Source organism: Orussus abietinus, unplaced genomic scaffold (assembly GCF_000612105.2).
Source record: "Orussus abietinus isolate OABI.00-Male unplaced genomic scaffold, Oabi_2.0 scaffold442, whole genome shotgun sequence".
NCBI classification, from domain to species: Eukaryota; Metazoa; Arthropoda; class Insecta; order Hymenoptera; family Orussidae; genus Orussus; species Orussus abietinus.
Window position 1 is genome coordinate 23210 of NW_019394586.1, and position 11670 is coordinate 34879.

General features: G+C 36.8%; 1 protein-coding gene across 6 annotated transcripts in view; it reads right to left on the reverse strand.

Moving 5' to 3' along the window:
* Positions 1 to 1966: 1966 nt before the first annotated feature.
* Positions 1967 to 11670, reverse strand: part of LOC105703337 (BTB/POZ domain-containing protein 7) — a 42727-nt gene continuing 33023 nt past the window's right edge. For 4 of the 6 annotated variants that reach the window (XM_012431661.2, XM_012431660.2, XM_023432783.1 and 1 more), the window contains 2 exons: positions 9516 to 9728; positions 8083 to 8370 (listed from right to left, as the gene is read on the reverse strand). In XM_012431661.2, the coding sequence (XP_012287084.1) occupies positions 8083 to 8370; positions 9516 to 9728 (501 nt within the window). Of the gene's footprint in view, positions 8371 to 9515; positions 9729 to 11670 lie in introns of all 6 variants that reach the window. The other 2 variants (XM_023432784.1, XM_023432786.1) reach the window with 2 other exon arrangements.

Here is an 11670-nt window from a genome sequence, read left to right on the forward strand (position 1 = left end):
TTTTATGGAGAATCTGAAAGGAAAAGAAGTTTTTAACTATGTTAAAATGGCGGTCTTGCGGAAGCTGAATATTTTTTTTTTCTCGGCGTACACGATTTCAGAAAATCGACAAGTCTGAAACAAAAAGTTATGGTGGTTTTAGAAACCAGAAAATATTGTTTAAGAACCAACGGTTTGGTTTTCTGATGAAAAATATAAATTCATATCCTAATACTAGAAGAAACAACTAGCAATCACTTTTTGATTGTTTTTTTCTACTTTAATCGTTGATATCTTTTGAACCAAAATTTTCGTTAACAATAGGTTCTTCAGTAATTTTTTGTCCAATTTCTAAAATTACCTAAACTATTTTTTCCGAACATCCTGGAATCATGAACATGATGAAAAATAGAAGATCAGAAATTTCCAACCTCAATCTGCCATTCTTAAGCATTTTCAAACTTTTTTCCGTTAAATTTTCTGAAAAACATAAAATAAAATAGCCCCATGTGCGAATATTTCTTACACATTTCCGTTCTCTTTAAAATCCACCTTGATTGAAACGCAGTTCATAATCTACCAACCCCCTTAAAGCGATTTGACTTTCCTGCTCTCCGAAAACGGAGCGCTTAATTTGGGAAAACTAATCTACATTTCGATCATACAACGAAGATTCTTACGGACAAGAATGCGGTTTCGTTTCTAAGAAACTTTTTAAAATTCTACTCGCTCGTCGCAAAATTTCTCTGGAAGTATACAAGGAGCTAATGAGGAAGCCTTTTCTTTAACTAGAAAAATGAGCTCCCTGCAACTACTTTATGTTATTAATAATTAAAAATCATGCAGTCAATAGTCGTTCATCGGATCGCTGTTAACAAGGTGTTGTGCCCTCCTTGTGGACATTCAACTTAATCACACTTGATAAGTCCTCGCATCTCGCGTAACACGGAATGTACACCTCAAATCCTAACGCTGTCCCTTATACGCCTCGTAAGAAGATTGAAATTTAATGGAATAAAAAATTTTAAGACAATATGAAAATGGCATCGGAGGGGTCGATCGTATATGAAACTTTTATCTGAACTGGGTGTTCCAAATTGATTGAAATTTTACCACATGATTATGGCGGTCCTAAAAAAGGTTCTAACGCCCATAAAATTTCATTTTTTTCGAAACAATTAAAGAAACAGTTATAAATAAATTAAAAAAATGTCATGGATGTCAGGACCTTCCTTAAATGTGCTATAATGGAATGGCAACGTTCATTTCATATCTACTCTTTCAGCTTGGAAGGAAATGCTATTAAATGTACCTGTAGTTAATACACAATACGTCAATACGTATAAAAAAGAAGACAAGAAAGAAAGATACGGCATATAGAAAAATCGTAATGTTGATTTAATTGGAATGAATTTAAATAATTTCAGTCACATCCCATTTGCCATTATGAACGAAATGTTCTCTACAGTTCATAAGATTTATTTAACAGATTATTACGTTTATTTTTAGAGACTCAATTTTCGAACTTTGCATTTTTAATAATTTAAACGAATTCATGTTCAGATGATGCAATGAATTAATGCATTAAATAAGTGAATAACACGCAGCACAGCATTTCGAAAAGGACAATTTATGTACATATGTATTGAATTTTGTTCAATTTTCCAATAATGCACGTGAAATCTCTTTCGATTTGGTTTATCGTTACTAAATTGCAGCTTCGCGCGCTAACTAAACAGGATTTCACGAGGGATAAAAAGGGCAGTTAATTCGAAGCGTTTTCCCCTTTTTTAATCGGGTGAGAAAATGATAAATAATAAAGTAAAATCTCAAAACGTAGTTTTACTATATCGTTGCGCGCAGCAATGTAAAGACAATAAGTACGGCAAAGAAAAGATCAGACCTCATAATGAACCTCTCGGTGTACAATTTTTCTAAAGACTATCTGATTGATACAATTTTAACATTAAAATAATACAACTTATCATTAAATATCTCAACGAAAGGTTTTTAATATCTTTTCTAAATCAAATTGGTGATGCAATAAAAGAATGCGAATTTTGTCATTCCTCTCGGGCAAGACTAGTAAAAACTTTCCATATATTGAATTATTTAGAAGAGAATAAAAGTTATTTAAATATTTCTTTACACCACCGATGGAATATTCATAGTAATTAATTTTTCGCATTTTAATCTTGTTTCATTTTGTGAGTTCAATTAAAACTGACGCCGAAATGCAGACCAAACTTGAAAAGATCGCAATTACTTTCGGGCATTATAAGAGCAGCGATTGAGAGCACCAAAAAGTCCTGAATTATTAAAACAACGTTTTCGAATTTGACCATAGAATCCACTCCGAGGACGGATCTGTTCCATCCGGACATGCCATCGTATAATTTTTAAGTACCACTTCCACGGTCTGATTCGCTTCGAATTTGCTTTACACTCTACTTATGCTAACTACCTATGTACAATTCACATTACACTTAACAACATTGATATTTACATTGGCATCTGGAATTTACGCGACTCTGTTTGAAAACAAAGCAGTCGTTCGACAAACTCCAATTTCTCACTTCATGCTTCCGAAGTTTAAACTTCCTCACGGCTTAAGGTGCGGTCAGCTGCATCCTTGGAGAATTATATGATTAAGTCCGATAACGTTTGTAATAATCAGATGAAGTTTGATCAAAGTTTATAGGATTCAGTTGGTTCTTCAAGTTGAACCTTTTCAAGGTTTAAAATGTAGCCAGCTACATCCCCAGCAAGTAATCAGATTAAGTCTGATAACTTTTATAATGATTAAACAAAGTAAGATCGAAGTTTTAACATTTCACAGTTGATTCTTCAGTTTAAACTTCTGCAAAGTCTAATGAATAGCTAGTTATATTATCGAAAAGTTATCAAACTAAGCTCGATAACTACTGCAATAATGATACGAAATTTAATCAATGTTTAAACTTTCTAGAATTGATTTCTAATTTTAACTTCCTTAAGGTTCAAAGAGTAGCTAGCTAGGTCCTTATTAAGTCTGACAACTTCTGTCATAATGAGACAAAATGTAATAAAAGTTAACCGGTTTCAGAATTAATTCTCTAATTTGAACATTCTTAAAGTTTAAGGTATAACCACCTGCGTCCTTGGAAAATTGTTTGATTAAGTCTGATAATTACTATAATAATCAGCCAAAGTCTGATCGAAGTTTACACGTTTCAGAGGTAGTTCTGCGATTCGATCTCCTCCAAAGTATAAGGTGTAGCTAGCTACGTCCTCGAAAAATTACCAGATTAAGTCTGAAAACTTCTTTAATAATGAGACAAAGTCTGATCGAAGTTTATACGTTTCAGAATTAGTTCTGCGGTTCGAGCTACTCCAAGATTTAAGGTGTAGCTGGTTAAATCCTCAAAGAATTATTAGATTAAGTCTGAAAACTTTAATAATCGGGAAAAATCTGATCGAAGTTGGTTTTCCAGAGGGGCGTTCTTCGGAAGCAGTATTTCCCTCGACCTCTTGGGAGCGTTTCCACGTTTACATGAGTATCATCCTTCGCAATCTCCACATTTTCTGCCGTAACGAATCAAGCCATCGACCTAAAAACTCGTTACAAATTGCGGATTCTGTGCATGTTAGGATTTTCGGCCTTACGGGCTCAAATCTGGCGAGAGGTCGTCTTGTTTTAAACGGGTTTCGTTATCTCGACACCTAGACTACAGATGCTAACTTACGCACTTTTTTATAAGCTAACTTTCATTTGTCAACGCAACATCCAGGAACATAAAAGTAACAATAGCCCTTCGACTACGTACACCGAGAACAATTCTATGCTCGCATTATCCATGAGACGTCAATCGACCTTGCAAAGAGAATATTTCACTGTTAAAACAAATATTGCAATTTTGTGACATTTCTCTAATATATTTTATAAACACATGTTATAAATTTATAACATAAGGTTATAAAATAAAAAAGTGTGTCTAAATATTTATAATAAACGTTGACTTTATTCCCAATATTTTTAACACTAAACCTGACACCGGTGGATCAAATTGACCGGTTTAAATGGTATTTGTAATGGGGTTATAAATCGTCGGTAGGTTTAGTGTTAACAGTGTACAAAAATATCTGAGCGCTTATCAGAAGATTAGGGATTTACACTTGGTCCTTTTCAGCTTTAGGTTGTATTAAATTAATCTCGATCACTTTAGTTGACACAAAAGGAACAAAAAAGACGAAGAACTGTCTTCATGGCCGCAGACATTTTTTTTCTTTTCCTATTTTTGTAAAATCGTGGAACCTGCGTACACAATGCAGGCAAGAGATTGCATCAAATGCAACTGACGGTGCTCTAATTACGTGACGGTAACACGGAATCATTACTAGAAACAAATGGATGGTAATTGTTCACGAAGATGGGTGTCCATCGACTGGCACCGTATCCCCTTCGCTCGGAAAGGACAGAAAATCGGGGAAAAACATTTTATTTTCAGTTTTACGCGTACTTACAGTTAATAATTACGTTCCTAAATGCGTCTTCTCGGCTCTTTAAGCCTTTTTTAAAGCTACCATGTATGACCTTGAATTTCCGTAGGTGGGGAAGGGTATATCGGAACTTTTTTACAAGCAGGGAATATCCCTAAGCTACCGTAACATGGCTTTAAGAAAATACCGCGTTAACGTAATATTTATATTTATATTTACATTTCTATATATGTATATATGTATAGTATATATTTACAGGTATATATCACAGCTGTACCTAGGTCTTACCAGCTGATTGCAACTTTCTCAGTGTCGTCCGAATCGGACGAAGATACAACGATCGTTCCCACGAACGGTTCAACGGGTAATTAAAAGAGTTAAATTATACAGATCTTTTTCTTCTTTTTTGTGTTTTTTCTTCTTTCTTCTTCTTAATGCAACACGAAGCGACGGGGTTTATTGTACAACATACTTCTAACGCGGAATTATCATTAATCGAAGATCCTCACGAAGTTGCATCTGGCCGGGTGTCTATAGCGAAAAAGGCGAAATATGTCTCGAGTCAATTTCGATGAAATTTTGTCTAGAAAAAGTAATAATAAGAGGAGATTCTCTGCAATATGTAACTTTAACAAAATATTGGTTTATTGAAAGAAATCGTTTGATTAACTGCATTTGATTAATTTCAGAAAACGTTTTAGTTGAGTGAACTAAAATTTAGCTAAATTCGCAAACTCGTTTGTTTCAACCAACTAAAGTATTTTGATTAAATGTAACAAATTACTTTAATACTAGGTGTGATCGATCGCGATACTTGATGCAATCAACCAAAAGTTATTAACCAAGAATGTATTTCAAGTCAATCAATTACTTGGTTGTGCATATAATAATCAAATTCTATGGTTGAACCAACAAACATTTTCTTGACTAAGTATTTTTCTGCATGATCGATATTATCATATTGTCCGATTTCTATTCTCCTCGAGCAAATTCTCCAGTTAGCAATTATTTAAAACTTTGATTTAACTCTTTAACTTAACTTCAATTTCCTTGATTCTTGTCACTTTTCAAGAAGTCTTTTAACGCCTTACGGTACGTTTTCATAAAAAATGTAAGTAAATAAAAGATAAAAAATAAACGATAATTCTACCGGTGCGAAACGATGTCGGATTCTAGGAACTGCGTTTATCGCCTGCGTTTATGGAAAATATCGCCATGACACGACTGAATTGTCAATTGCAACACTTTCGATGAAATCTCTTTCGCCAAAAACAAGTGTCAATTTCGCGTAACGGGAGTCCACTGACTTAGATAAAAGAGAACTCATTCAGTGTCATCGCAAAATGAACACAGTAAGGAACAGTCTTTCTTTTTTTCAACCTGCGCTTGTCCGTTAACGCTGGTTTAGAAACCGTCGAACATGCTGATTTCACATACAATGATCGATTTAAATGATTCGGAAGTAAAGTTAGATCGGCCGTATTATACTATAATATCAGAAATGAGAAAATCGCATAAAATTTCCAGGCGGTATTTTGCGAAACAAAGGACTTTTGCCAACGAAGACCAGGACACGCAGAAACTACCCTGTTAAATACATTACTATACTGAAACTTATACCTTCAGTTTGTAAGGCCGTTGTCATATTATAAATTTGAGATCTGATAAGTGTATTAACATATACCTATCATATATTTCTAGTTGAATTTATAATTTCATGACATCGCAATATCATTGCAAACGAGGATCGGAAATACAATTTACATATCTACTGATCACCGGGACATCTATTTCTCAACCAAAATGTGAAAAATGTAGTCGAACACCCGCCGGAAATTTCACGTGATTTTATCGCCTCTGACGTCACAATTCAGCATGGTTGACTTGTCTTTACTGGTCTTTTAACATTAAAACAACCACAGCCGACAAAAACTACGGATTTTAGATTTCTTGTCTTAAATCACAGCAACTATCAAGGTACGTTTGTCAGAAATCACGTCGACTTTTTTTGGATATAGTAGAATGTATATCAATTTATTTTCCATTAACCATTAGAATTTCGACGTTCTGTACATTGTATAGTTGTGCAAATACCCCAAAACCCGTCATTATGCTATATAGTCAGCCTTGGCTGTTCTAGTGGTTAATAACTAAACGCTTCTACCCGAGGAGCGATGCAAATCACGAAACAGTTTATGCAAAAATTAAAATGATAAACGTAGATTACTTTGTCTACATATTCACACGGGATCGCGTTACTTTTTCATATCCGAAGTTCATCTGTAACTAGATCCGGGTACTTCTGTCGCTGCTCAATTCCATCGGAATTGTAATCGAAACATATCTTCGCCAAACGTCAATCGTCGATCAATTGCATTAGGCACTGTGACTTGAAAGACCAAAAAGAAGGATGCTTAAACGATTAATTTGACGGCAGTCTTGCGCATTTACTAGTCGCGCACTGTCAAGGATTTTTGCTCAGCGAAATCCCGGGGAAAGGTTGCAACAAAAAAATCATTGCACTTCGTACTGAACGCGTAACGAAAGCAGGTCACCCATTGGTGATTCGACGGATAAAAAAAGAAAAAAATCAATATCCTGCAATTGTGCTTCACACCGTTATCAACACCGAGTTCAGGAGAGTCGCGAGTCAATTGTCCAGAAAAGTCCGTTTTCCTATTCTCGGACGTGAACCTGTCCACGAAGACTCCGTTCTTTAAATTCTCACAGGTCAAAGAAACTTAAAACAGAAGGAAACATTATTGAAACATCCCTTAAACGCGAGCTGCTCGATTTCTCGCACTGGGTACTGCAAGTAAATTATTAATTACAAAGAACCCTCCCTAAGAACCAGTGCTGGGCACTATTTAAAAATAAGCTACTTGGGGGTAGTATCTCAAGTACCTTTCGGAAACGAAACGCATACTTGGAGTACCAATTTTGCTAGAAAAAGGCAGGAGCAACCTAACCGAAGTGATGATTTTCAGTCGACACTCTGAAGTATCCATTTGCATCAGGTACTTTTCCCGCAACCGCAGTTTGTACTCGGTGATGTTTGTCTCTCAACAATTCGATTAGATGCTCTCCAACGTCCACTTCGGTCGATCGGTCCGTCGTTTTCCGCGGGAAACAGGCATTTGAAATATCCCCTCACGGAGTGGATCACAAGCAAAGTCGTGAACTAAATTTCCCATGTCCCACTTCTCGTGCAGCACGTTGCTCCCAGTGTTGCGAAGAACACATTACATATAACGAAAGCGACAACCGTGACAGACGCGTTGCCTGGGCGCTTTGCACCGCACTTTTCGCTCGTTAAAACCCGTTAGACTTAACCGGCAGGTAATTACATTGGTCCGACATAAATGGTGCCTCTTAATATGGCGTATAACCTACCTCCAACCCATAGAGTTACAGAAATCGCGCGAAAATCGCCCGGAAATCGTCGAGGCGTCTCTTCACTTGCCGACCAGCCTTCCAGTAGATCTCGTCACCCTTGCAGCTCGTCGAGGTTCACCCCTAACCGATTAATGAGCCGATTAGTGTTGCACACAGAATGCTAAAAGACAGTTTGCACTTGTACTGAGGTTGGTGGAGATCTTGTCGCAGTTCTTATCCGTTGCAGTTTCAAATAAACCTTGGCGGGCCAGCTCCGGAGCGATGGTGGATGTAAGACGGCGGCGGCGGTCTTAAGAAAGTTCTTTGGCGTTGATGAGGAAGCAACGGATGGTGAGGTCCGACGGTCCTGGCCATCGTTTGTGCATGCTGCAGAAGGTGCGAGGTGCCGTCACCAAGGTCTAGTTCCAGTTCCTGCGGCTCGGCCACCTGGAGCGCTCCGAAAGATGCCGTGGCCATGGCTACGTCCGGCATTATGTCCGACAAGTGGCCATCGCTGCATGAGTTGTTCTCAGGCTGCTGAACGAAAAAGCGGAGAAAACAGCTCTCTTGAGAGTTGGTCGGGAAAAAATTAAACAAAAAAACAGGGAGATAGAAGTACCGTTGGCAGAGAAGGTAAAAGTCTTCTTGGATACCTTGCGTACATTGATAAAAATAGATGGAAATTTACATACATTTTTACACACTTCATAACTTAAGTTTCACATAGAAAAACGTAAAATGGAAAAATTACTTATTAGAAAATGTATAAAAACACGTAACATTGCATATTTACCGTCTTGGTGCATTTTTAGTTGAATTCAATGTAATATTACATTATAATTTTCTATAATTTAACTCAGATGCTGAATGTGATATTACAGAGATAATGTAATTTTACTGCAATTCATCGTGTCATCGAAATAACCAATGATTAAGTATGTAAATTTACATGGTCATTTTTATCAATGTAAGAGTGACCGTAAACGTAACAGGAAGAACTGACCAAACAAATGCAGAACGTAGAACACCATATTCAATTTTCTGCTAGCAAGGCCTGCAAGGTTGTAATGAATATTTAATTTCACTTTCGTGGTATGCGAGAGTTTCGCATCGTTTAGATTTTCGTATTCGATTATTTTCGCAAAATGATTTTTCTTCTTTTGCTTTCATTTTTACTTTCGGTATAAGTACTTTCGTTACAACTTTGCTGCAAGATTTTCACAGATACCTCGCAAACGGTATCTTTAAGCATCGCAATAACAATTGACCCATCAAATTGCCGAACATCGACGATATATTACATTTTCTACAATCTGATTGGCCAATTCTTACCGTTATGCTTACCGTTATACGCGAGATATCTGTGAAGGCCCCGAAGGCCGTGAAAATAATGCGAGGTCGACTCGCGGCTCCCTTAGCGACACTTCGCGGGACGCCGTTGCCATGGAGACCGCGTCATCCGGCGTTGCTACGGCAACCGCGGCGCCTTACGTTGTCATAGAAACTGCGTCGCTTCGGGCGCAGCCATGATGGAAACCGGTACTACATTCGGCCTGTATGTACACCAGAGGCCATAAAGGCCGTCTTTATGAATATCGTGCTGCCAGCGTATGATAGGAAAGCATTCGTTATGCCAGAGTACGTAACTAGATGTTGGATATTAAATAATTTGCAATACACACCTCTCCAGGGTACCTGTAGTTCTCCCCTTCGATCACTATAGCCGGTAACTCGTGTCTATGAGTGTACGACGAGGCTTGTCGAGGGAAAGTCATGTTCCTTCCATAGCATACCGGGGCTGCAGCTGCTACGTTTCCACTGATGTTCCCAGTGTTGACCTCCTCGAGTCCTGTTACATTATCGTCCTGTTCGCCGATACGGTAACACACTGCGTTCTGTAATAGGAAATGATATTGGTTTCTTTAAAGACTTTCAATCCTAATCATAATTTCCGCGTTCTGGATTTTTTAGCGGACGGTTATCGCAGTGCTATCAGTTTGCATATAAAACTTTGTGCAATGGAACGTGGTTAATACGCTGGCGGACATGAATGCCACCCCTGCAGACATGGCGGCACCAATGTGTGATGAGAAAGCATTCATGTTCGCCACCGTACAAGTTCTATCTTTCTAGAAGCCGGCTTATTGCACGTTAAAATGAGTAATTAGCTCCGATATGCGGCAACTGCATTGGCAAGTGCAATGAGTCATTTGAATTTGCTTTTTTCAACGTTTGGTTTGTACGCAGAAAACGGATTTCAAACTCGGTTAAACGTCTTCTGTCCCCTTTTCCTATCTATTCTTAATGTAAATAAATGGTCCAATGTTTCCTTTAATTTTCAATTTTCGCTCCTAAACTACGCTGTTAAAAATATTCATAAAATTCTTACACTTTTAATATATAAGGTTGTACTAAAATTACAAATTTCATGCCTTAAACGTGAATTAGTATACATTTGTTATGAATTTTCAAATAAATTTACAATATATAGCAACGTGTTATAATCTCGTAAAATTATGTAGGAATGTTAATACACTTACGTACTAAATTTTGTAACATTTCTTTATAAAATATATAAATTAAATGTTAGAAAATTAGTAAATAATGTCTGAATAAAACTTCCAAAAAAGTGTAGAAAATTTCAGTATTTTTCGTTTAACACTAAAACTACCGGCGGATTTTTTTTTGTATAGGATGGGATTTGAAACCAGTCATTTTGACTGGTCTTGGTAGTTCTAGTGTTAACAGTGTAGAAATTCCATAATGACAATTCATTTTCGCTCAGAGCGCAAGGTAGTCAGTCCAGCTGTCAACGACAGCTGATAGGTACATGTACCCCCATTCGCACGTGAAACTTTATTATCCACTTTGAGAAGCGATAAACCGAATTCAGGCATCGGATTTTTTACTTCAGATTTTTAACAAGGCAGGTTCCCCAACTCGGAAATTCGAAAACAGAAGGGAAAACTTGTTTTTTCGCCTATCGCAATTGAAATGATAAAAGTAAATTGGCTATTCTTTTATTCTAAACATTTCGTCGCATCTCTCATCGTTTGCGGAAAAAGCAAATAAAAACTGAAAATCCAATCATTTTCAAGGAATGATTTCACCCCTTCAAAATAATTTTCCGCCGAAAAAAAATGATGACTCACCTAGACTCACTTTAAATATCCCCTAAGTTGCAAAATTTATTAAATTTCCGAGTTGGGGAACCTCTCTTCTAGGCTATATGTACAAAGAGTTTGTAAACTGGTTGATCAAACGCGTGTTTCCTGTTCCGTAACGCGAATCGAACACGCGACAGTTCTCGTAACGGATTGTATAATCACTCGCAGATCCAACCGGATATTCAGGTGTTTACTTGAATGGAAACTTATACATGTACCGCATCATCTTACATCATGTGAAATAGTATAAGTTTTATGTTTACAAATTGGACGTCTACCTGATGAGAAGTTTCTTTACGTTAGTCCCTAAAAATGATAAATAATTTTTGCATAAAAAGGGCGTTCGTTTATCACGTATCAAATCCACTGTCATTTAATGTACCATCCAGCTTCATTAAATTTTAAATAAAAACAAAAGATCAATTAACAGATATAATCTGAAGAACCATTTTCACCATATTGACCTTTCTAGTGATTAATATTTACAGAGATTAGTGGATGTAAAATATACTTTAATCAAAGTGAGTTTTAAAGAGGATGAAAGGTATAGGGAATATTTGCTTGCGGGTTTTTTTTTCTTCTGGTACGAAGAATTTAAGATAAAAGAAATTTTAAAGTATCTCAAAATGGCATGGCATCTCAAAATGACTTGTGGTGGCTGAAGATAATA